This window comes from Dunckerocampus dactyliophorus, chromosome 6, assembly GCF_027744805.1.
Source record: "Dunckerocampus dactyliophorus isolate RoL2022-P2 chromosome 6, RoL_Ddac_1.1, whole genome shotgun sequence".
NCBI lineage: Eukaryota > Metazoa > Chordata > Actinopteri > Syngnathiformes > Syngnathidae > Dunckerocampus > Dunckerocampus dactyliophorus.
In genome coordinates, this window is record NC_072824.1 from 23356907 (window position 1) to 23384905 (window position 27999).

Here is a 27999-nt window from a genome sequence, read left to right on the forward strand (position 1 = left end):
TAAAACTTCTGCTTTAGTTTATACAGGTACAGTACATCTGAATGCTTTTTCTTAGAGAAAGTGTATTACCCCATACAAAATGTGTAAACGGCTTGCCCAACATAATGTAATACAACACAATATAATATAATAATACAACAAATAGTTGTTGTTTTTTTAATTAAAACTTGTTTCAGTTTCAAGATGACTAGAGCAATGACTGCGCTGTTTTTATTTTTATTGTTTCTACGTCTTTTATCTCACTTGAATGTGGACCATCCAGTCTTTACACACTCTTGTTCATTGCTCCTCCCTGGTTAATTCTATTTTCCTCATTCTCCACCTAATTAATTGGGCCATATTGTTTGTGGGTTGGTAACAGGGCTGAAACAAAGAGGCAGAGAACAATTCCCATGAGTCTTTAGTTACATAAAATGCATGTTTTTGGACTTTGTGAGGAAGAACACCAGGAACACTCCCCACATAAAAACCTCAGGTTTGAGCTGACCAAGAGAGGCAGCAATAATTCCTCTTCCACTATGCTGCATATATGATTATGCCAATGCTTTTCATTGCCAATACACTTGAGCAACATAAAAATCAACTGGCTGACACTACTGCCATGTCTCTGCTTATGCCACCCAGATGCATGCGTTGCTGTACTGCACATTTTTAATGCAAACTGTAAACCTGCTTTTGCATGTCCCTTTTGCAGGGACACAAAAATAATCTCATCACAATTGTAGCTTCTGCTGCAATCAAGGATACTAAGGCAAATGAAGGACCTAACCCACTTCACGGGCCCTCTTGGGTGTGTAAATAATCGTGTGTCCTACCCCAAACAGCCCAAAATGATGGGCCATCGGGGTGGGTGCTATTCTTAGAGTATGTTACTATTTTGCTCAACCCTGTCACAAGGACAGCTGAGGTGTACAATGCAAAAATAGATTCTAAAAGCAGAACAGTACAATTCTGAGAACTTATTTTAAGTTGGTACTGCTTCTATAAACCACACCTGCATACTATTATATATTAGCATTACCAGATGATCCAATCATTTTGCTTTTCTTGACTCCCGTGGTCCTCATTAGTCCAAATGCATGCATTTTAAATTTAAGACAGATCTTACCTTCCCCTTTCTCAAAGCATAACAGTAACAGAATCACCAAAGAATGGCCGGTAGGAAAATGTGCACATTTTTTTTTCCAAGCACGGCATACTAGTATATTTTAAACATTTATTAGGATGATTTCCTGATAGTTTGGGCTTCTCTTAAGATTTTCTTAAATTGACATTTTTACTCATTGAGAGAATGATTGACTATTTTTCATATGTAAATACTAACACCATACGCATGCTTTACTTAGTCACACTGTAGATGGGTCACCTCCGCCCATGAAAAATGTTCCTCCCTCCTCTACCATACAGCAGAAACACCCTTAATAACCAATCAGAGGATGACACAGACAGATGGTTATTGAGCTTGCACAGTTCTGCAAACCAGTCGCACAGGATACATTGTTGGAGAGCACACTTATGCACACACATTTTATTTATCGAGTTACTTTTTTGCATTTGCCAGCATGTGCCTGATTGTACTCCTGCTCCTTAGCTTCATTGGTGAGTGAATTTATTATTAATGTTACTTAAGCAGTATAAAGTGTAAGTACGTTTTTCAGGGACTTTATACTTGGATGGAGACAGACTGTCTGCAGACTAGTATAAAAGATTATTTGGTTGACTAATTGGCTCATTAGTTTTGTATTTAGTGGCAGATGTTGAATGTAACCTAACATCCTCTCTCTTGAAAGGAAATCCTTTAGGATCCCAGTCACTTGTTCTTACACACTGTTATATTTGGTATCTTTACTTGGAATGTTTTCATTGCTGCCGTGTGATACTAACAGCGTATGCTTGATTTTTGTGTTCACATGATGGGTTAACACAAGCGCTGTATAGTGTATCCCAGATCAGCACATTGAGTGAAAACAGGCATTACTAATAATCAGTGTTATGAGCGATCCTGAATTTCAGTTTTAGTCGCCATTTATATGATGCATGCAATATTGTATCTATTTTTTGTCTTGAATTTTTAGCACCAGTATGGTGAGGTTAGATTTGACATAATAATACCGACTAAAATGTGTTGATCACAGATCGTACTTTGCAAAAAAAAAAAATCTAAATTTGAAAGGTTGTTCATTGTGTCGAATCCATCAGAAAGGGACATTGTTCCAGGTCCAATCAAACTTTATGGTTTTTCCTCTTTTGTGGAATGGGATTCATCCATAAAAAATACTTCCTTGAGACCGATATTTTTCTCCAAAAGTTCTCCATCTGTCCATAATATGATTTATGAACAGATCATCTGCAGTTAATCGTTGTACAATTCCAAATTATTAAAAAGATACACTCAATTTAGGCCACACGGTGGTCTAGTGGTTAGCATGTTGGCCACACAGGCACAGTCAGGAGATCGGGAAGACTTGGGTTCGAATCTCCGTTGGGTTTTCTCCGGGTACTCCGGTTTCTTCCCACATTCCAAAAACATGCATGTTAGGTTAATTGGCGACTCTAAATTGTCCATAGGTATGAATGTGAGTGTCAATGGTTGTTTGTCTATATGTGATTGGCTGGCGACCAGTCCAGGGTGTACCCCGCCTGTCGCCCGAAGTCAGCTGGGATAGGCTCCAGCATACCCCCGCGACTCTAATGAGGAGAAGCGGTGTAGAAAGTGGATGGATAGATACACTCAATTTAAAGACAACAGCCAACCTAAAACTGAAATTCAGAACATGACATACACGTTTCTGCTACTCATACTGTTCATTCACACAATATACCGTATGCATATCATTTCTCTCAAATTTATATTCAATAAGGAGAAAAATTTGTGAACAAAAATATGTTGGGTGACAGTAAACACACATACACCTGCAAGTGAAAATATGGTACAGAAATATTTAAGCGTGGCATTCTTATGTCTAAATAGAACTGAAAGTGTCGGGAAAAGGATGCATGTAGGAGAGCCAGGACTAAGTCAGTGTTATAATGTGTAATTAATTAAACAAACACAAAAAATAACACCCATGCATTTCCTCATATTTTTGGTTGGTTTGGTTTTTGGCTGTAAAAGAATATTTCACACAAGGATTTATGACACTGGATTTTTTTGGAATTGTTTGCATTGCTTATCTGGATTATAAAACATAACATTTTCCATTTAAATTGTATCAAGCAAGTACTGTGTTAAAATGAATGTTTAACTACTTCTCTTAGCTGTCATTCGACTAATAGTTGTAAATTCTTTTCTTAGATTCCATTTCCTGCACTCAGTTCCTGGCACCGCTGAACATGGGTGGAGTCATGGGTCAGGTACAATTTGACTCCACCACCGAGATGGCCACAGTCAACATTTCTGGCGCTGGGTCATGTGGTACCTTAAACTTTTCCCTCACTGAGTTTCCTGTCATGTACGGCCACTTTGCTGAACCATGCACTGAGGCAAACATCGGCGTTAGTGTTTTCACATTCACCGCTGATCCCACCTCAACCTCTACTCTCAATATTTCAAGTCTCTTTCAACAACGTTCAAACCTGGATGACCTCTCGCTAACTCTGCAGACCTGTAACAACACTCAAGTATGCACTGTTGTAAGTTCTGGTCAAACAGTCTCGACAAGTCAGGCAAGGTTCAATGGAGAGATTGCTGGCAATGTTTACATCCGACGTAATGTTGGACAGGACAGCGTACGGGTCCTTACAGACCTCGTTACAATCGGTCAAGTCAATGCCTCACAGACCAATAGAACACTCTACGGCTCAGTGAGCTCAGCTGCAAGCTGCGATGTTCTCCTTGGCAGTTTAGATACCAGCGCTTTGACAGATCTGGGTGTCATTAACATTGGAACCCCTGTGCAACTCGGAAAGTCTCGCCTGGACTTAACAAACTTCCAGAACAACATTGCCTTTCTCCTCCTTCGTCCAGGGTCAACTTTCATATGTGCTAAAATCTATAATGTGCCAGAGAAACAAGTGAGCTCTCTTGTGGATATGAAAGGGATAAGTGGATACATCAGCTTCCGCCAGGCCTCCCCTTTTGATCGGACAGAGTTGAGGGTCAATCTGAGGAACTTGCGGGGCTTGGTTGGTCCTTATCACGTCCACAATTTTCCTGTACCTTCCGGCAGAACGTCTTCCTCAAATCTTTGCTCCAATGACAATTTGGGCGGCCACTGGAATCCATTTGGTGTAAACAGTAGTTCCCCAACATACCCGACTGTGCCAGGATCAACACACGACATGTATGAGGTCGGTGACCTTAGTGCAAAGCATATGTCCCTTGCCAACATGACCGAGGCAAATAAGACATTTGAAGACTTCAACCTTCCTCTTTTCGGACAGAACAGCATTGTTGGTCGGTCCATTGTGATTCACCTACTAGATGGTGCCAGGTATGTTTGCGCCAGCATCGGCTATCCCGGTGAAGTCGTTGTTGGTAGAGCCAGGTTTCAGAGCCCTGTGGTTGGGGACATGGTGTTCACCCAGCTGAAGGACAATCCTCTATCTGACGTATCCGTCTTTGTGGTTCTGTCCTACCCAAACACCTCAATGGCCTCAACCCGAAACCACAACTGGCATATCCACACCTACCCCATTAGCTCAGAGAGGGACGATGACGAGATGCGCTGCATCACAACAGGAGGTCATTGGAACCCCTTCAATGTCGACACAGATGACATTAGCTATGATCTCCACTGTGGCCCATACACCCCGATCGCCTGTGAAGTAGGCGACTACTCCAGTAAACACAGCGTTCTCAACTTCAGCGCCACAGTTGGCGGAGTGGAATCAAAAAGTTTCTTCACAGATGTCACTTCCTGGCTGCCAGGGTCAGGTGTTATTGGTCGATCTGTGGTCATACATCAGGCAGAAGGAGGAGGTCCAAGGATTGCTTGTGCAAATATCACTATGGTGCGTGTCCCCAAAGCAAGCCTAGGACCATGGTTTGGCTCTGGCATGACAACCGGAAATATCCATTTTTACCAGTGGATCCCAAACGGCCCCACACGTGTAAACGTGTCCTTGTTCAATCTGAATGCCATGGCTGGTGGTTATCATGTTCACATTTTGCCCATCAATCCAAACGACGCAGACCCATGCTCAAATGCAAACATTATGGGACACTACAACCCACTGTCCGTCAACATATCGCAGTCCCCCCCACCTGGAACTGGCACAGTTGACCAGTATGAGATCGGTGATATCAGTGGGAAATTCGGGTTGCTGACAGACCTCAATCAAACTGAGGAGGTCTACATAGACAGCAACCTACCATTAACTGGACCTCACAGCATCGTTGGAAGATCCGTGGTGATCCACTACACGAATGGATCAAGGTGAGAACTTAAAGATTCTATTTAGTCTTCTGCACAGTTTGCATTGAGTAGGCATGTATGGTTTAGCATTCTGAGAAACAGGACAGAAATAGAAAAATACCTGGCCTGCCTTTTGAGGGCAGTGTAGAATGTTATCTGCTCTGTTGTTTTAATATAATACACGTTCGCCATTCATTGAGAATGACTCAACAACCGCTCCATGTGCAAACACCCTGTAGTTTCTTGTTCATTTATTTGTATGTCAATGCACCCTTTTACAGGATGCAGTGTGCTACCATCTCTGCCGACAGAAATACAGATGGAGAATGGGTCAATGCCACGGCTGTTTTTAGTGGTTCTTTGAATGGGACAGTTAAGCTGGTAAGCGTAAGTTTTCGACAACATTTTTGAACCAACTGGTTTCAACCACTTTTATTTCCAATAAAGTACATACAAAGTTACGTTCAACCTTTTAGTTGCCAGTGTTTGTCAGTATAAATTGTATAAGTCAGTCCTCAATAATAGCCAAAAGAGCAGTCAAGCTGCTACTGTATTTGTATTGATTATTGACTATTTATCTTGTTCTGGAAAGATAGAGAATTGATTATCACCAAAGTTGCATGAGGGAGGTACAGGAAGGTGAGTCACATTCATTAGCTTAACGTAGCATTCATCTGTCGGAGGGACGAACCTATGGCTTAAGAACTATGAAACTTGACAACAAGACAACAGCTGTGTCAGCCATCCTCCAGGGGGCCCATGCTGAGCTCTGTGACATTTATGAAAATGAGCTAACAATTGATTGTCTAGCTAGGAGACAATGAAAATGCTTTTGTTTTTATTTTTAAAAACTAGTATTGAATCTTCCTGACTCCTTAAAGAGCCTTAAAGAGCGCAACACGGTATTATGTATGTCTTATATGCTCAAATCCATTATCCACCTCTGGTTGGTCTTCCAGGTGCAGCAAATGTTTCCTGATGGAAGTAGCAGTGATACCATCCTGCTGGTGGACCTGCAGTCTTTAGCAAGACCCAATGTAAGCATGACATACCTCTACTGACTGCAACAGTATGTCTGTTATTGTGACAATTTAGTTTTTTGTTGTTGATTTGGTTTGTATTCTGAAAACATTGAGAGTCATAGATCTCAAAGAGATCATTTCCATAAAAACAATGAACACAGTCATCTGTCAAAAAGAAATACATGTATATTCAAGATTCACAATGTTTATTTGTCATGCGCACAGTAGAAAGAGTGTGCTAACACTGAGCAATTACATTTTAACTTTGCTAGCTTCCCTCCACTTAGATAAAGAAGATAAAAGAAAAGAGTAATAAGTCTAATTAACTAAAAATGGGGGGCGGGCTAAGCAATGTACATAAGAACAAATAGAAAAAGATCATTTAAAAAAGACAGTATGTTAAACAGTAGGGCAGTTGAAGCTTAGCCAATGCCAACTATACTGTACAAGGGTGTAAGCCAGGAGTGTCCAAAGTGCGGCCCGGGGGCCAATTGCTTGCCACAGCTTGTATTTTATTGGCCCGTGTTAAGTTGTAGAAATAAAATTAAACCAAAAAAAATGGGAAAAAAAGAGCAAAAAGGCTAAATGTAAAGATAAGAAGCTGAATTGTTGATACTAATAACGAATAACAAAACAAAGCTAAGTCTTTGCATATATATAAAAAAATGTTTGCAGCCTTTATACAAGATTAAAAAATACATGAAATGTTAAAGTGGCCCCCTACAGCTTTTGATTTTCAGTATGCGGCCCTCGGAGGAAAATGTTTTGACACCCTTGGTGTAGGCATTTGATTCTTCATTTACTACAGGTTTCAGGTATTGCACGGTGCAGACATTCAAGCGTTGGCACGATTGCAGAAATATTTCACAGTGTGGTTCACAGCTCTCAATTATACGTTCTTTGTTCAAGAGTCTGATGGTTTGTGGGTAGAAGCTGTTTTTAGTCATTGTTCTGGCTGCGAGGCTCCTGCAGCATCTGCCAGTTGGAAAAAGTGTGAAAAGTGAATATGCACATGACTGTTACAGTAGATGTTCAGTCTGGCACAATTAGGTCATTAATGAAACAACAATGGCAGACTAAGTAGCTGTTATTGTGTTTTTTTTCTTGTAACACTTTTCTAGCAAAGTATAAATTTACTGAATCAAGTGTCCAGCAGTGGACCGCACGGTGGTCTAGTGGTTAGCATGTTGGCCACATAGTCACAGTCAAGGGATCAGAAAGGTTCGAATCTCCGTTGGGCATTTCTGTGTGGAGTTTGCATGTTCTCCCCGTGCATGCGTGGGTTTTCTCTGGGTACTCCGGTTTCCTCCCACATTCCAAAAACATGCATGTTAGGTTAATTGGTGACTCTAAATTGTCCATAGGTATGAATGTGAGTGTGAATGGTTGTTTGTCTATATGTGCCCTGCGATCGGCTGGCGACCAGTCAAGGGTGTACCCGCCTCTCGCCTGAAGTCAGCTGGGATAGGCTCAAGCATACCACCGCGACCCTAATGAGGAGAAGCGGTACAGAAAATGGATGGATGGAAGTCCAAACTTTTTCCAGCGAGGGCTGCATATGGAAAAGTCAAGGGTTGCGGGGCGATTTTATTTTGTAAAAAGGCTAAAAACCAAAGGTGTTTTATACGTATTTAAGGTTAGGTTGTGGGACAAAGCATCCATCCATCCATTTTCTATACCGCTTCATCCTCATTAGGGTCGCGGGGGCATACTGGAGCCTATCCCAGCTGACTTCGGGCGACAGGCGGGGTACACCCTGGACCAGCCAATCGCAGGGCACATATAGACAAACAACCATTCACACTCACAGTCATACCTATGGACAATTTAGAATCGCCAATTAACCTCACCTGCATGTTTTTGGGAATGTGGGAGGAAGCCGGAGTGCCCGGAGAAAACCCACGCGCACACGGGGAGAACATGCAAACTCCACACAGAAATGCCCAGGGGAGAATCGAATTGTGTAATGGCCCCGGGCCACATTTTGGATACCCCTGCATTACCCCTGCATTACTGACATACATCAAACTTGGATTTCTTTTAAATGAGAACATAAACTCGACAACAAAGGCAAGCAATATATTGCATTACAGTATCAAGTTCTATGACTACGTGACATGGCAAGGATCAGATGTCAGACAATGATGTGCAATGTGATCAGGAAATAAGATAAGGTGCGGCAGAAGTGAAAGAATTACGGAGCTGCAGCTGTGTATGTGAATGATAAAGCAAGTGTAAATAAACTAAAGAGAGCCATTGCTTTTCTCGTGTATTTGCTTGATAAAAAGATACGTAGATGTCATAGCAAACACGTGCTGACTAGATTGAATTTCTTGTTTCTTCCTTCACAAAACAGAAATTTTTGCCTAAAAAAAATGAATGAAGGCCATCACATGTCTGGCTGTGAGCAGGGGAATTCCTTCTGTTTTTGTTTGTTTTATTTTTTACAAAATGTTATTATCTAATTTAAGCCGCTTTTTTTCCTGCTTTTGAAATCTGTTACAATTATCTGTCAGTTTAAGCTGCTAGTTACATCGTCGTGTTTCCTGGGGGATTATCATTACCTAACAAATGAATCATCTCAACGCTTTTACTGTAACTAATGAGAACATTAAGCAAGATTTAATATAGTTTATCGCTTTAATGCTCACATCTCTGTGATGAAAAGCGGCGCTTTCAGCTTCATCCCTAAATCTACTGCATCCTCAGCTGACACTGACAGTAGGGGTGCTGCTATACTTGTGTCTGCCTTTGTTGTGACTGTGAAAAAGGTGGACACTTTCGGTAGTTTTGATAAAAAACTTTTTACGTTTTCCACTCGCCTTCTCCTCCGGTGGGGTAACTCTGCGCCAACAAGTTTGTTTCGCTCCCGCACTCAACTTTTCAGTAAGAAAAGTATCTATTGGCTGTCCTAGAAGTCGCTGAAGTTGCTAGATGATGTCATTATCTAATTTGCATATCATTTGCATATGAGGTTGTAAAATGCTATAGAAAAAAGCATAGCCTCGCAGAAAAGACGAAAAAAAGATTAAAAACACCTTAATTACGTTTAGAACTACAAATAAAGTCATAAAACCATTTAATCAAAATAAAATAACTTTAATACGGTGCCCTAGTGGTTAGCATGTTGGCCACACAGTCAGGAAATCGGGAAGATCTGGGTTCGAATCTCCGTTGGGCATCTCTGTGTGGAGTTTGCATGTTCTCCTCGTTCTCCCACATTCCAAAAACATGCATGTTAGGTTAATTGGCTACTCGAAATTGTCCATAGGTACGAATCTGAGTGTGAATGGTTGTTTGTCTATATGTCATCAAAGGGGGTTGGAATGTCGCCAGATCTAGCGACAAAATCGCCAAGTTGGCAACACTGCACTCCCGTCTTCAAAAAACAGTCCACACATTCGCGGTAAAATGGAATAGGTCATTGAATGAGAAGGGAGGGGAGCGGTCGAAACGCTTATGAAAGATTACGCATTTTGATGTAGTTTTAAGAACGTGAATTAAGACTACAACTGCAGCATGTCATTTAAATTTAAGAAAAAAATCAATAATTAGTTTTTATGAGACGTTTGGGGGCCCCTGGAAATCTCGGGGCCCCTGGTATTTGCCTGTGTTTGACTAATGGTAAGTCCGACCCTGTGTGGGATACTCTGTGTTTGGAGTTTTCCTCAACAAGAATCAGAAGAAAAAAGTATAATGCATAATCTGCTTTTCTGCTTTTTTATGTGCAGCTCACAGAAGCATCACTGTTCATATCCAATAACCGCATCAGCGGCACCAACAACAACCAGTGTGCTGACTACCAGGGAACCTTTAACCCTTTCAACATGGCATCGCTGGTGAGACTAAAAAGCTTGGAAGATGCTTTTTTTGGATGAGAACTGGTTAATTTGGCATCTGATGTTTCATAAAGCAATATTACTGTCAATATGCAATTCTGAACACCTGATATGTTTCACTAGCATTAATTGATGAAAAACATTTTTATTTATTTATTTATATTTTTTCAAAAGGTATTCTCTATTCAGTGTTCCAGCTCATTACATGTATTTTCTTTGCAGAATTCCAGCTGTTCTCTTGACTACCCTCTGAGCTGTGTAGTGGGGGAGGTATCAGCAAGACACGGCCCAGTCAGCTTGACTCAGGAACAACTCTACACCGACAGTATCATAGAACTTTCTGGGGATAACACAGGTGACAACACATTCCTTGCAGTTCCTGTACAACACACATACTATTTCCACACATACTATGAGTATTAACTAGTACAGGTGGTCCTCATTTTATGCCGTTCCATGTTACAACGTTATAAATTCACTCCCATAAATTAATGCCATTCAAAAGAAAACAAGTCCTGCGTAGGCGGAGTAATACGTAGGTGGAATAATATGTAGTTGCTGGTCACAACAAAGAGGAGGGACAATGTCACTTTTATTCTTTTTAGTTCACTTTTCAATTTTGAATGTTGAAAATAAATTGAAAATAAAAGGAAAGGTGAAAAGTGAAATTAGACACCGTAAAACATTCACTGGAGAAAAGGAGAAATGATTGTTGGTTGCATGCCTGGTCCAAGCCGCTCAAACGCTGCAACCGACATCAAGAACGTTAAAGGAGACCTATTGTACTAATTTTCAGGCTTTGTATTGACTTCTGGACTCCTGTAGAGCAGCTACACACGATAACCCCCACAGAAAGCTTTCGAGATCTTCCAAACACAAAATAAACACTGTTAGGAAACTGATAAATTGTTACTTACAGCTTGCTCTCCTAACTCTTCAACACAGCCAAGTAACGTTGGAAAGGCGTCAGACTTCAGAACAGTCCCGTGTGAAATGCCATTGACAGATGAGCATATTTTTCTCTTGCTGGCCGGGAATCAGCAACTCCGACCACTTTCCCTGATGCTTGCCTCTTTAGGCACACCTGAACAAACATTTCCTGGCAGCCATACGTGCTATCTGAACAGAGCAGAGCGAAGCAGAGCGGAGGGAGGGCAGGCCTACAGAGTTTGCCCGGGCATGCCCATATAAGGAAGTCCGGTTTACATTGACCTCAGTGTAACTCGGTGTTAAAAAAAAACTCTTTAAAATACAGCGTGCAGAGCCGTCCAAAACTGCTTTCAGGTCTCACTTCCAAATGCGCAAACCTCCTTATCTGACACGTTGGCATCGTTTAAGAAGCTTATGCAACATTTTAACAACATTTACAGGTTAGAAAAGGTTACAGGTTATGTTTCTGTGAAAACATAACATGGACAACAACTTTGTTGATCCAGAACTTCTTCAGTGTCGTAAGGTTTGAGAGCAGCTACCAACAAACAGCCATGCTATCCTATTCTTTTGTATTGCACTTGTGTGGGTCACATATACACCTGACCTTGAGCGCCGCCAAGTGGCTCAATTACAGTATGAATAGTAACTATGAGCACCAAGGATAAAGACAGTATCTTTTCAACATTTGAAAGGATCTACTGTATTTTGAAATTACCGACAGTGATAGATAAGCAGCATAGTGGTCTATTACTTTATAAAACTCCCCTCGCTGACACAACGGGGACCTCTCAACCACTCATACAGAAAGGGACAAATTGTGTAACGTATGCCTTTCAATAATATATGGCGTTTGTGTTGCTTGCTGTCATAGTGGTCCACAGATCTGTGGTGTTGAAGGATGGTGATGACATCATCGCATGTGCTGACATCCTCCCAGTATCTCCCTCTGCAACCCAGACCTTTCCCACGGTGCCAAATTTCAGCAGGTGAGTACATAAATATCCTATTATATGTCTGCTTAATTCCAGTTCATATTAAGTGTAAAATGTGTCACAATCATAAATAACAACAAAATAATGCTGAACGTGATTATCTGTGAACATTGCAACAGCATTATGGTTTGGCTCAACTAAGGAGAAACAAGCCTAATAACTAATAAGCAACCGTTAGGTTTAATTCCTTTATGAAAACAAATGTGTTTTGAATTACCGGAAGATGGTCCCCCGATCACTGAGTTTCTTAGTTCTCTTTAAGGTCACGGGAGATTTGGGTTTTTAATTGAATGATTTTAAAGTGTCATCTGTCAGTTTTTATCTAGTGCTCATCATAAATAAATAATCACAGGAATTACATTGAATTCAATATCACTAACGTGCTTACAAGGTGATAATGTTCTCTCTTTCCCCAGATATGATTTCCGGAGTAGGGTTGCTAATGTCCTGCAGGTGGCAACAGCAAGAGTGACCCTCTTGGGCCCCACCCCCACATCTATAAATAAAGGAACATGCCAACAAGTCAACTTTATGGTATCAGGTATGCATTAAGGCAAATCTAAAACAATGTTTATGTAAATACAGAAAATAACGTGGATTCTGTTGATGGAAGTAATACAGTATAAGTTTTAAAATACATGTTGTATAATGTCAGTTATTTTGCTTGCAAGTAATTGGAATAATATCATGCTCACTGCAGTAAATAAAAAAAGATGTGAAATACAAAAAGACATTTAACACGGCTGTCAGAAAAACTTTTAGCATCTAAATCTATTTACTTGACAATTATTTTTCTTTACTAGGACAGACTGGATGGTAAGCTTTATCCATTAGGACAATAGATAGTATGCAGTAGACAAATGTAGTACAGAGAGAAAGTAGAAACTCTACTTACGGTCCTAAATCTAAAACCTGATATTTTCCATTCCTGGGGTTTCACACAATACAGTGTAATACAAACCATACACATAAACACACAAAACAAGCCTTTAATCCCTCAGAAATCCTCACAATGTAGCATGCATATTCTCAAGAAGACCTTCTTTACTATAGTGTTGTTTTCACATCACAAAAAGACACACACAATTGTCCCCTAGCATGTTACCAGTTTAACTGTGATTCTGAAGCATGGACAGCTAACTGTATGTGTAACTGAGCATTGTGTTTTTATTGAAGGGGATGTTAGTGCAGATCTTCTGAGCTCCGTCAGAGACAGTGAGATGATGGGCATGTTCAGAGAGTCGGACATCTGCATCCCAAGTGAGTGTGCTACGTAATATGATCCTCAGATGTGTAATGTGAAAATTTTAGTGAATAATTAATTAATGAGTGTTCACACGTTGGGTTAACATTACTGTTTACCAGATCAACACATAGAGTAAAAATAGACAATACAAATGATCAGTGATAGCGGGTGATGTAAAACATTCTGCATTTCTAACAAACACCTTTGACACCTATGATGCATTAAATCTATTTTTTGTGTTGGATTTTTAGTACCAAAGGGTGGTGAGGAAGATTGTTGTTGTGCAAATTTAGATACATAGCATTATAATTTAGATTTGACATAAATATACATAAATATAGTAGGGGTGTCACGGGACATGAGATCTCGAGATCTTGTGAGATCAAAACATGAGAATATTTCTCGTTCAAGACAAAATCTGTCTCGTGAGCACAGGACAGCCAGAAGCAGACTGTGAGCTATGGCATCGCTACTGTAAATCATAATCCACGTAATATGGAGGTGGCAGTGCACATTAGGCACATTGGGCCTCATTCACGAAAATCTTCTTAAAAGTCTTCTTAAGAACTGTACTTAAGAAGGCGCGGGTTGGAAACTGCGCCGCATTCACGACACGTTCTTAAGTAGGGCTAATCGTTCGCACCGGTGTTCTTAGGTTGATGAATGCCAACTGCGATGCCCGTGCATGTGAGCCCTAATTTGCATAGGTCACCGCCTATTATTTCCCATACAAGGTAAAAAATGTGCCGTGCGCAACAGGCAGCTGGAGGCGGAAATGGCAACGCGCAAGGGCAAGACTGAGGAGCAGCTGGACAACAAACGAAAGAAAAACTTCAATTCTACTGAAATAGAGGTGCTTTTACAAGGAGTGACCGAACACAAGACCACCTTATTTTCACGTGTATCCACCGGTCATCAGGCCATCCAAAAAGAGTCGGCATGGAGCACCATTGCAGGAAACATAAATGCCGTTTCCACGGAGAAACGCACCACCGCAGACGTTAAAAAGAACTGTTTTGACTTAAAATAGACTAAAAAAAAAGATTGGACTGCACCGGAGGGATCTGGAGGAAACGGGAGGTGCGCCATCAATCAAAAACCAAACCATTTCGGAAACTCTAGAAAATATTTACACAATCATGATGGAAAAATAAAGTCAAAATACATAGTTTGTGTGTGACAATGTATTTTTTCTGTGGTTACATTTGATTAGACGCTGCCTAATTAATACAGCAGCCCCGTGCTCTGGCTCAAGACGTGGCTGGGGGCGCATGTCGTTATCTGGGGGTGCTCCGTGTGCAATAGGCACACCACGTTTCATTGTGATGTTATTCTGATGATCCTGCACACCTGCAAGAACAGAGAGGGAAGCCTGAAGCCTGAAGCGGACATCAAATATTGGTGGCTTTCAGCAAATAAATCTAATGGTCCCTTTACATTCTCTCTCTGCGCAGCGCACGTCCAGCCAGGTACTTTTTTTTTGATGAATTGGGATTTGAATATATATTTATCGATGGAATATATTTTAGTTGTTTTGATGATAAATAATTGTTGGGATATTTTATTTGCACTACATTTTTTGGGATCAGGTTGCAAAATCCATCATGAGGGCGATTGCGCATTGAAAGTGCAAGCTTTGCTTGTGCGTAAGAGTGCTCCTGAGTGTTCGTAGAATTTGTTCTTAGATCTAAGAACTGTGCGTTAAGAACACGTTTCATGAATGCCAAAAATCTTCGTAAGAAGGCTTTAAGAACAGATTTGTGCGTAAGAACGTTTCGTGAATGAGGCCCATTAAGCGCTTTACACACACTACAAACCTTGCAATCCTACCTACCTTGGTGCTCCCAGTGCCACTCATCACTCAGCGGGTGCAACTGTCATTGTCATTGCTGTTTTACAGGTAATGTTAAAATATCGTCTTGTCTCGTTCTTGTGAACCCAATAGCTTGTATTGTGACACCCTTAATATCGACTAATGACAGATGTATGTCCAAGTAAAATTTAAGCAAATCAAAAAATAATGCATGTAGGGTACCAGGTTTAATACTGTGTTACTATGTGTATGTAACAAAACAAGTCAACAAACAAAACCACCTGTCCACTTCTTTGTATTTTCACTTTCACTTGGGTACTTGAGGAAATATAATTATTTGATTAAAAACGAATATAATATCTCTATTAATTTTTCAAAATTATTTTCTTAGATTCCTGCACTCAGTTCCTGGCACCGCTGAACATGGGTGGAGTCATGGGTCAGGTACAATTTGACTCCACCACCGAGATGGTCACAGTCAACATTTCTGGCGCTGGATCATGTGGTCCCTTAAACTTTTCCCTCACTGAGTTTCCTGTCATGTACGGCCACTTTGCTGAACCATGCACTGAGGCAAACATCGGCGTTAGTGTTTTCACATTCACCGCTGATCCCACCTCAACCTCTACTGTCAATATTTCAAGTCTCTTTCAACAACGTTCAAACCTCGATGACCTCTCGCTAACTCTGCAGACCTGTAACAACACTCAAGTATGCACTGTTGTAAGTTCTGGAAAAACAGTCTCAACAAGTCAGGCCAGGTTCAATGGAGAGATTGCTGGCAATGTTTACATCCGACGTAATGTTGGACAGGACAGCGTACGGGTCCTTACAGACCTCGTTACAATCGGTCAAGTCAATGCCTCACAGACCAATAGAACACTCTACGGCTCAGTGAGCTCAGCCGCGAGCTGCGATGTTCTCCTTGGCAGTTTAGATACCAACGCTTTGACAGATCTGGGTGTCATTAACATTGGAACCCCTGTGCAACTCGGAAAGTCTCGCCTGGACTTGACAAACTTCCAGAACAACACTGCCTTTCTCCTCCTTCGTCCAGGGTCAACTTTCATATGTGCTAAAATCTATAATGTGCCAGAGAAACAAGTGAGCTCTCTTGTGGATATGAAAGGAATAAGTGGATACATCAGCTTCCGCCAGGCCTCCCCTTTTGATCGGACAGAGTTGAAGGTCAATCTGAGGAACTTGCGGGGCTTGGTTGGTCCTTATCACGTCCACAATTTTCCTGTACCTTCCGGCAGAACGTCTTCCTCAAATCTTTGCTCCAATGACAATTTGGGCGGCCACTGGAATCCATTTGGTGTAAACAGTAGTTCCCCAACATACCCGACTGTGCCAGGATCAACACACGACATGTATGAGGTCGGTGACCTTAGTGCAAAGCATATGTCCCTTGCCAACATGACCGATGCAAATAAGACATTTGAAGACTTCAACCTTCCTCTTTTCGGACGGAACAGCATTGTTGGTCGGTCCATTGTGATTCACCTACTAGATGGTGCCAGGTATGTTTGCGCCAGCATCGGCTATCCCGGTGAAGTCGTTGTTGGTAGAGCCAGGTTTCAGAGCCCTGTGGTTGGGGACATGGTCTTCACCCAGCTGAAGGACAATCCTCTATCTGACGTATCCGTCTTTGTGGTTCTGTCCTACCCAAACACCTCAATGGCCTCAACCCGAAACCACAACTGGCATATCCACACCTACCCCATCAGCTCAGAGAGGGACGATGACGAGATGCGCTGCATCACAACAGGAGGTCATTGGAACCCCTTCAATGTCGACACAGATGACATCAGCTATGATCTCCACTGTGGCCCATACACCCCGATAGCCTGTGAAGTAGGCGACTACTCCAGTAAACACAGCGTTCTCAACTTCAGCGCCACAGTTGGCGGAGTGGAATCAAAAAGTTTCTTCACAGATGTCACTTCCTGGCTGCCAGGGTCAGGTGTTATTGGTCGATCTGTGGTCATACATCAGGCAGAAGGAGGAGGTCCAAGAATTGCTTGTGCAAATATCACTATGGTGCGTGTCCCCAAAGCAAGCCTAGGACCATGGTTTGGCTCTGGCATGACAACCGGAAATATCCATTTTTACCAGTGGATCCCAAACGGCCCCACACGTGTAAACGTGTCCTTGTTCAATCTGAATGCCATGGCTGGTGGTTATCATGTTCACATTTTGCCCATCAATCCAAACGACGCAGACCCATGCTCAAATGCAAACATTATGGGACACTACAACCCACTGTCCGTCAACATATCGCAGTCCCCCCCACCTGGAACTGGCACAGTTGACCAGTATGAGATCGGTGATATCAGTGGGAAATTCGGGTTGCTGACAGGCCTCAATCAAGCTGAGGAGGTCTACAGAGACAGCAACCTACCATTAACTGGACCTCACAGCATCGTTGGAAGATCCGTGGTGATCCACTACACAAATGGATCAAGGTGAGAACATGTGCCTTTGTGTCTTTGCTAATGTGTTAAGAGGTGTGTATCAATAAAAGTGTAAGAAATAACAATAAATAAAGGCTGGGAACCGGAAAAAAAGTAGGGTGGAAATAGGGTAGGCATGTAAAGTTTATCGAGGAAAAGGCTTCTTGAGACGTCATCTGTACTTCTGTGTAGAAGGTGTCGGACGTTTCGCTCCTCATCCGAAGAGCTTCGTCAGCAAACTAATAAGTGCTGGTAGCTTAGGCCTTAAATACAGTAAGAGTGGGCGGAATTGGTGTGCCAACACCCTCCTCCTATTGGTTCGTTACACTAAGCCTGGGCGGAGCAGTGGTATAATCCTATCCTGTTATTCACACCTACGATAAAAGGGAAGTGTCGCTCCCTGAATTGGGTATGAACGACTCTGATACTGGCTTGTTAGCATCTATTGTTCTGGCTCGGCCCTGCCTTCACCTCATTTGCAAGACTAAGAGCTGTGGGTTTTGGTCTCAGTAACCTGCTGAACACAGGGTCCAAATTAAACCTCAAACCACCATTCCGATTCAATGATGGGTTCTGTTGTTTGACAAAAATAGCTTCCTTAACTCCTCTTTCAAACCATCTGTTTTCTTTGGCCAAAATCTTAACCTCGCTGTCCTGAAAAGAGTGATTGGTAGCTTTCAGGTGTAGATGTACTGCTGATTGAGGACCACTAGCATTGTCCCTGCGATGTTGATAAAGCCTTTTTTGGAGCATTTGCTTAGTTTCCCCAATGTAGTGCTCTTTGCATTCCTCATCTTTACAGTGGATGGAATAGACCACATTGCTCTGTTTCTGGTTTGGAGCCTTGTCTTTAGGATGCACTAATTTTTGTCTCAGGGTATTTACTGGTTTGAAATAGGTAGGAATTTTGTGTTGCCATAAGATCCTCTGGAGTTTTTCGGAGACCCCCGCTACATAAGGGACTACCACTCCTCTCCTTTTTGCTTCTGTGGGCTTTTGGGTTTCTTTCCCTACTCTCTTCTTTTGACATTTGTTAAAAGCCCACCGTGGGTACCCACAGGTTGAGAGCGCTCTCTGGACATGTTGTGTCTCCTTTTTCTTTCCCTCAGCACTAGTTGGTATTTGTTCCGCTCTATGTTGGAGGGTCCTAATAACCCCTAGTTTATGTTGTAGTGGATGGTTTGATTCAAAAAGCAGGTATTGGTCAGTGTGTGTGGCCTTTCTAAAGACCTCTGTAAGTAGCTGTCTGTCCTTTCCTATAATTACCTTGCAGTCTAAGAAGGCTAGTTGGTTTTCTTTAGTGTCCTCGCGAGTAAATTTGATATTGGTGTCCACCGCATTGATGTGATCTGTGAAAGACTGAATTTCTTGTTTTTTGATTATGACAAAGGTGTCATCCACGTATCTAAACCAGTGCCTTGGTTTTGTCCCTGAGAAGGATGTGAGAGCCTGTTTCTCCATCTCTTCCATGTACAGATTCGCCACTATGGGTGAGACTGGTGAGCCCATAGCACAACCATGAATTTGTCTGTAGAATTTCCCTCTAAACTGAAAATATGTGGTGTTAAGGCAAATTTCCAGTAATTGGCAGATGTGGTCAGCACTAAGTTTTGTTCTCCGATGCAGAGTTGAGTCCTCGAGCAGTCTCTTCCTCACCACCGAGACTGCTGCTGAGGTGGGGACAGATGTGAAAAGTGAAGTCACATCATAAGACACCAAAGTTTCCTCTGGCTCCAATCTGAGGTCTTTGATGCTCGCCACAAACCCTTTTGTGTTCTCTATATGATGATCAGTGTTGCCTACCAATGGGGATAAGACTGTTTTTACATATTTCGCTACATTGTACGTGGTAGAGTCAATGCTACAGACAATGGGTCTGAGGGGAAACCCTTCCTTGTGGATTTTTGGAAGGCCATAGATACATGGTGTAGCCTCCCCAGGGTATAACCTATGATACATCTGTCTGTCAATTAGTTCTTCCTTCTCTAACTTTTGGAGACAGTGTATGATTTCTTTCTTATACCTACTGGATGGGTCCCTTTTAAGTTGCTCATATGTGTTGGCATCACTAATTAGACTTGTTATTTTTTTCTTCGTAGTCCAATGTGTTGAGAACCACTGTGCATCTGCCCTTATCAGCTGGTAAGATGGTGATGCTCTCATCTTTCTGCAGAGCCGCTAATGCTTTCCTCTCACCTAACGTGATATTGGACGGTGGTGGTTTGGCACTACTGAGAAGGGCCGATATTCTCAGACGAAGGTCCCCTGCCTCTGTTCTAGAAAGGTTATTGTTCCTGATGGCCGATTCAGCTGCTGTGATATAGTCTACTGTGGGTATCGTTTTAGGAGTCACTGAGAAGTTGAGACCCTTGGTTAATACTGCCTTCTCTGTCTCCGAGAGGCTTCTGTCTGACAGATTTTTGATCCAATTTTCTTTAGTATTGGTCTGATTCCCCCCATCCTTAGTGTTTAGGAGGAGACACAACATGTCCAGAGAGCGCTCTCAACCTGTGGGTACCCACGGTGGGCTTTTAACAAATGTCAAAAGAAGAGAGTAGGGAAAGAAACCCAAAAGCCCACAGAAGCAAAAAGGAGAGGAGTGGTAGTCCCTTATGTAGCGGGGGTCTCCGAAAAACTCCAGAGGATCTTATGGCAACACAAAATTCCTACCTATTTCAAACCAGTAAATACCCTGAGACAAAAATTAGTGCATCCTAAAGACAAGGCTCCAAACCAGAAACAGAGCAATGTGGTCTATTCCATCCACTGTAAAGATGAGGAATGCAAAGAGCACTACATTGGGGAAACTAAGCAAATGCTCCAAAAAAGGCTTTATCAACATCGCAGGGACAATGCTAGTGGTCCTCAATCAGCAGTACATCTACACCTGAAAGCTACCAATCACTCTTTTCAGGACAGCGAGGTTAAGATTTTGGCCAAAGAAAACAGATGGTTTGAAAGAGGAGTTAAGGAAGCTATTTTTGTCAAACAACAGAACCCATCATTGAATCGGAATGGTGGTTTGAGGTTTAATTTGGACCCTGTGTTCAGCAGGTTACTGAGACCAAAACCCACAGCTCTTAGTCTTGCAAATGAGGTGAAGGCAGGGCCGAGCCAGAACAATAGATGCTAACAAGCCAGTATCAGAGTCGTTCATACCCAATTCAGGGAGCGACACTTCCCTTTTATCGTAGGTGTGAATAACAGGATAGGATTATACCACTGCTCCGCCCAGGCTTAGTGTAACGAACCAATAGGAGGAGGGTGTTGGCACACCAATTCCGCCCACTCTTACTGTATTTAAGGCCTAAGCTACCAGCACTTATTAGTTTGCTGACGAAGCTCTTCGGATGAGGAGCGAAACGTCCGACACCTTCTACACAGAAGTACAGATGACGTCTCAAGAAGCCTTTTCCTCGATGGACAACTCCTGTACGACTGAGAGCCTACACAGACGCATGTAAAGTTTAGTACTTAGAGAAACCTACTGGGACAGAAAGATCCATCCTCCTTTTGTGGGTGGTGTATAATGGCATTTGCTCTGTGGCACATCTTATTTGTGTGTTTTATGTTCTCTATTAATTGAAAGTGACTCAACAACCTTTCTTTGTGAAAACACCTTTTTACAGGATGCAGTGTGCTACCATCTCTGCTGACAGAAACACAGATGGAGAATGGGTCAATGCCACGGCTGTTTTTAGTGGTTCTTTGAATGGGACTGTTAAGCTGGTAAGCATCCTAATTCTTCAGCAACACCTGATTCAACTGGTTTCAACCAGTTTTATTTCCTACAAAGTACATACACAGTTAGGTCCAACCTGTTAGTAGCCTATGTTTGTCAGAGGAAAATCGTAGAAATCTGCCAAGCTGCCACAAAAACATGACAGTGCATTTGTGCTGTGCTGGACAGATAGTGAATTAATTATCTCCAAGGCAAGTTGCATGAGGGAGGTACAGGAAGCTGGGTCACACTCATTAGCTTAACTTAGCATCCGTATGTCGGAGGGAAGAACCTACAGACCCTACCAACTACAAAGCTGACCAAGACAACAGCTGTGTCTGTCAGCCATCCTCCAGAAACCCCATGCTGAGCTCTGTAACATCTATGAAAAGGAGCTAACAATTGAGTATTTAGCTAGGAGACAATGCTTTTTTTAAAAAAATCAGAATTCAATCCACCTGGCTCAAAGCACAAAATCAGGACAACACAACATTCTGTATGACCTATACATCCAAAACCATTGTCCATCTCCGGTTGATCTTCCAGGTCCAGCAAATGTTTCCTGATGGAAGTACCAGTGATACCACCCTGCTGGTGGACCTCCAATCTTTAGCAAGACCCAATGTAAGCACTGCATGCATTTATTTTGCTGAAAACTGCACTTTATAGACTGAAAAATATTAGAGTAAGTTTCAGGAGGAAGGTTTGAAGAGAAGATGGTTATGGCAACACAAAATCATCACCTGTGAAAACAATACATACTGTATATGCACAATGGTGTTGCAGTTAGTAGTGTTTAATTTCAGCATGCACAAGTCGGTCATGACTAAAAGAACAATGGGGGACCACAAAGCTGTTTTTTTTTTGCTTGTAACACTTCTGCAGCAAAGTCTAAATTTACTGCATCAAGTGTCCAGCAGTCATATTACTTAAATACATAAAATTTGGATTTACTTTAAATGAGAACATACTGTTGGCAACAAACCAAGGAGCTGATAAAAGAACTGCATGCAGCTCGCTGCAGCGTTTAGGCTGGCGCTAGTGGTTTAAAAGAACAGATTATACCAATAAAATATCTAGATTTTTCACAATAGCGAATGAACCTGTATAAAAATGGTCTTATATATTAGTTCAGTGTGAATAAAATAACAGTCGTTCATGGCTGTCACTCGAGGCAGGTGTTATTCACGTACATATGTGTGGCGAGGACACACACACAAAAGCAGTCTCAGAGAAGCCACCAACAATTTACATTCATGTTGTTGATAGACTATACATTCAAGGATAGCTAATGTTAGTAACTAAACTTAGTCAAATCGCTATCATTAGCTGACAACTAACATAACTAGTGCGTGTGCATGTGTTATGTCGGCGGGCATAATGCTCTAGGCGGCTGGTGGATCCCACTGTATACAACAAAGATAAGCAATATACGGTATTTCCTTGCAGCGTTAGGTTCTTTGACTATGTGATGTAACAGCAATCAGGAAACAAAAGAATTTAAGCTACTGATAACTTCCACACCTTTATGTAAATGGCGAAAGAAATCGTTGCACAGATCACTGATTATAGTGTGTTGAAATCAAATCAAAACATACAGCATTGCTTATTATGTGCCTTTGCTTGGTAAAAAGATGTCAGAGTAAGTGCTGACTGACACACAATTGTGTCTGGGTACTCTGTGTTTAGAGTTTTTCTCATCAAAAAGCAGAAAAAGACCTAATACATATTCTACCTTTTCATTTGCAGCTCACAGAAGCATCACTGTTCCTATCCAATAACCTCATCAGCACCACCAACAACAGCCAGTGTACTGATTACCAAGGAACTTTTAATCCTTTCAACATGACATCACAGGTGAGACTAAAGAACTTGGAAGTCTATGGATGAGAATTGCCAAAATGAATTGCCAATCAGCAGAATGTTAGCATCTTATGTATTATACCAGGGGGAACCCGTGGCTCGGGAGCCAGATGTGGCTCTTTTGATGGCTGCATCTGGCTCTCAGACATTTCTTAACAAGATTTATTTATTTTTATTTTTTTCACTGACATCTTAAAGTAAAACATTACAGAACGTAACACGTTACAGAAATCACGTTACAAATAACATGCAAAATACAAAACCATTTTATGCACCTTAATGCATCCATATATTTTCTACTACAATGTGGGTGGCCAGATCCAATCCCGTCTGTCCTTCCGATATTTTCTGGTTAGACTCCAAAAATAAATTATTACTGGATATTACTTCCCAGGTGATTGACAGGTCGAGAAGTAAACTTCCATTCTTTGATTAAATAGTCAGTTAGCTAATTCTGCAGAGTAAAACCTATTGAAGACGAAGATGGCAAAAAGAAAGAAAAGGAACACGGTGCAAAACCATGCAGCAGCAGAAGTTGCATTAATGATATGAAGTATTTTATTTACTATTGGTTAGCTTCAGTATAATCTCAAATAAACTCAGAAAATCATTTAATCAAAATAAAATAACTTTAATACGGTGCCCTAGTGGTTAGCATGTTGGCCACACAGTCAGGAAATCGGGAAGATCTGGAGTTTGCATGTTCTCCCCGTGCGTGCGTGGGTTTTTTCCGGGTACTCCGGTTTCCTCCCACATTCCAAAAACATGCATGTTAGGTTAACTGGCGACTCTAAATTGTCCATAGATATGAAGGTGAGCTTGGATGATTGTTTGTCTATATGTGCCCTGCGATTGGCTGGCAACCAATCCAGGCTGTACACCGCCTGTCGCCTGAAGTCAGCTGGAATAGGCTCCAGCATACCCTCGACCCTAGTGAGGATAAGCAGCATAGAAAACGGATGGATGGATAGCTTCAGTATAACAATATTATTAAAATGAATAAATTCAGAGTTCAACAATTGTTGGTCTTGCTTAAAAATGTACACATTTAATTGTCTTCAATGTAAAAAAAAATATTATATGGCTCTCACGGAAATACATTTTAAAATATGTGGCTTTCATGGCTCTCTTAGCCAAAAAAGTTCCCGACCTTTGTATTATACAATAATCTTGACGGCATTAATCGTGATTCAAAACTAAATGTCATCTATTTACATTTATTCTCTTTTCAGAATTCCAGCTGTTCTCTTGACTACCCTCTGAGCTGCACAGTGGGGGAGGTGTCAGCAAGACACGGCCCAGTCAGCTTGACTCAGGAACAACTCTACACCGACAGTATCATTGATCTTTCTGGAGATAACACAGGTGACAACACATTCCTCGCATTCACCGTATAAAACACTTGTTTGTATTTGATTAAACGGTCGTGTCAAAACAGAACCGAAACTAAACATTGAATACTTAGTGGATGTCAGACCAACGTGTAGTTCAAACAAGGCGTACTCTCTTGATGCTTTAGCTCCAAATGAGACAATAGAGGGACTGTCAAAGGTATTAACTAGCCGTTAAACCAGAACGATTCCATTCCGGTTTTCATAGATCACTGCTTGGTGATTATAAATTTTGATTATACAATATGTGAGGAGTTGACTTATGTTTATTTTGTTGTTTTTGTGCAGCAAATAAGCAAGTGAGGGTTTTAAAAGGTTCTTGGTTTTCCCACCATATTTGAGATTTATTGCCTTAATAAAGTTTATAAAATGCAGAAAGGGACAAATTCAACAACCAAAACATATGCCTTTCAATAATATATGGTGTTTGTGTTGCTTGTTGTCATAGTGGTCCACAGATCCGTGGTGCTGAAGGATGGTGATGACATCATCGCATGTGCTGACATCCTCCCAGTATCTCCCTCTGCAACCCAGACCTTTCCCGCAGTGGCAAATTTCAGCAGGTGAGTGTATATGTCTACTTAATTCCATTTTATGTTAAATGGTAAAATGTGTCACAAACATAAATAACAAAATAATTATATTCCGCCGATCATTGAGTATCAGAGTTCTTTTCGTGGTCATAATTGTAATTAAAGCATTTAAAATCTATGAGTTTGTTAATTGTCAGTGTTTATATAGCGCTGTTATCATCAAAAAGAAAAGGGATTTCATTTAATTAAATATCAGTAACTTGCTTACAAGGTGATAATGTTCTCTTTTTTTCCCCCAGATATGATTTCCGGAGTAGGGTTGCTGATGTCCTGCAGATGACAATAGCAAGAGTGACCCTCCTGGGCCCCACCCCCACATCTATAAATAATGAAACATGCCAACAAGTGACATTTATGGTATCAGGTATGCATTAAGCCACACACTGTAATATTTGATTGGCCTGCCTTGAGCTTTGATTACGTCACACATTCGCTGGGGCATCGTTTCCACAAGCTTCTGCAATGTCATTACATGTATTTCTGTCCAGAGTTGCATTCATTTTTTGCTAATTCGGACTACGGTTTGTTTCAGCAAATAATTGCGGAGATGCATTTAAAACAACAAACAATTAAGTTAATGTAACTAGCATCATTCTAATGTCAATATGACTCAGAAATATAATGTTTCCAACATAACATCCAATATACAGTTATTCCTTGTTTATCACGGTTAATTGGTTCCAGACGCAACTGTGATAAGTGAATTTCCGTGAAGTATTTATATATTTATATTTTAAAATGTATAAATACCGAATATTTATAAATCAAATATTTTTGTAGTCAGAGCATAGAAAACCTACTGTATTTACGACCTTCTAAATATGGGGTTTAACACTATTAGAGCCCTCTAGACATGAAATAACATCCCTATAGTAACTTTTACACTCGTATTACCCAATAGCCATCCATCTTCTATGCCGCTTATCCTCACTAGGGTCGGGGGTATGCTGGAGCCTATCCCAGCTGACTTAGGGGCACATATAGACAAACATCCATTCACACTCACATCCATACCTATATGGATTTAGAGTCGCCAATTAACTTAACATGCACGCACAGGGAGAACATGCTCCACAGCTCCCAACGGAGATATGAACCCAGATCTTCCCCTTCTCCCAACTGTGCGGCCAACATGCTAACCACTAGGCCACCGTGCAGCTACTTGTATTACCCAATTTAGACATAAGAATCCTTACTTCCGGGACTTCTTGCAGTGGCTAATGTAATATAGCATTCTTATAGAGTCACACAGAGTGACATTCTTTTATTGCCAACCTTATCGCCAAAAGAAGTGCTCAATTCCAGCACAGAACACAGTTCAGCTCACACACTTGCCTCCTCCTTGTAACAACACTTCCTCCGTATCCACCAATAACATTAACAGCGAGGTGCATTCAGGTACATCAGAATTTATAACATCAACATTACAACACCAACAGGTTGTTACGCGACTGACACCGAGTGACCAGTGCAGAATACAACATATCAATGTGTCCGATTCATTTTCAGAAAGTCATATATTTGTGTTTTAGGTCATTTTGTCATTTCATGCTTAATTTGAGGTAAAAAAAAAAAAAAAGTCAAATTTGCATACAGATTTTTTGACGAACAATAGTCGGTAGTCAACCGCGAAATGGTTCATTACGAAACGTATGTTTTCCTTTAAGGATAGTAAAAGCCTTTCCTTGTTAGGGTGAAGCATGATGTGGTGAGGGACGACTGTACATTTGTATGACAAATCTTGTAACAAAGGATTTAATTCAGTGATGATGATAACCTTAGTTTTTAGACTGTGCTCGACTATGGGGTTTCACTCAACGCAGTGTAATGCAAAACATATACACAAGAATACCCCAGAAAGAGAATATTTACTATCATGTTGTAGCCAGTTACATGTCACCATTCTAATTGTGATTCAAAAGCATGGACAACTTATGTGTTTTTTTGTCCTCAAAGGGGATGTCAGTTCAGAGCTTCTGAGCTCCGTCAGAGACAGTGAGATGATGGGCATGTTCAGAGAGTCGGACATCTGCCTGCCGAGTGAGTGTTCTTCTTTGTAATACGATCCTCAGATGTGTAATGTAAATACTTAAGTGAGAATGCTATTATTCCAGACTCAGGCAGTTTTGGCTGGTTTGGGTGTTTACATGTAAACACATCTCCAAACCTGCTAAACAACTATCACTTATAAAAACTAAATAAGGGTACGATTAAGTGGAACTATTTCTTCGTCATTTACGTACATACCCGGAGGATTGGAGGCCATGGATAAAGCTTTATCATGTCTGCCAGATAATTGTGTATTTCTTGTAAGATGATTGTGTTTGTAGAGTTTTTCAGCTTCAATTCTTAATGTGAATAATGTCATTTTATGTTCACAGGAAGTGCAGGTTTGCTGCTGAGGTCCACGAACATTCTCATCAGCGTGCTGCTTGCTGCTAGCTGCCTGCTAACATGATTATACAACTTGACTATACTTTAGACTCACTGCCATCTTCAACCTCATGTTGTTGAACTGAATGTGTTTTTGGAATGGAATGCACCACAGGTCAATGTGGTCATCTGACCTTCACAAATGATGTATTAACAGCAACAAACTTCACTTTCCATAGCGTATATAATTCTTGCATTTCATTTGCACTATTAAGTATTTGAGAGAGATCAGTTACCATTCCAAAACTCTAATTGACAATACTGTATACATCTGTATATATGGATGTACTATATATTTTCATGTACATTTGTATGTAAATTTATGATTAACTAAATAAAT

The 27999-nt window shown here is 41.2% G+C and overlaps 1 protein-coding gene across 1 annotated transcript; it reads left to right on the forward strand.

Moving 5' to 3' along the window:
• Nucleotides 1–1440: 1440 nt before the first annotated feature.
• cusr (Copper-only SOD repeat protein) lies at nucleotides 1441–27999 on the forward strand. The gene is made up of 18 exons (XM_054780105.1): nucleotides 1441–1599; nucleotides 3296–5378; nucleotides 5639–5738; nucleotides 6317–6394; nucleotides 10111–10218; nucleotides 10441–10573; nucleotides 12023–12137; nucleotides 12560–12684; nucleotides 13320–13403; nucleotides 15594–17670; nucleotides 21288–21387; nucleotides 21926–22003; nucleotides 23129–23236; nucleotides 24475–24607; nucleotides 25082–25196; nucleotides 25466–25590; nucleotides 27183–27266; nucleotides 27608–27999. The coding sequence occupies exons 1-18, from the start codon at nucleotides 1563–1565 to the stop codon at nucleotides 27682–27684; spliced, it is 5760 nt and encodes a 1919-aa protein (XP_054636080.1). The 5' UTR covers nucleotides 1441–1562; the 3' UTR covers nucleotides 27685–27999.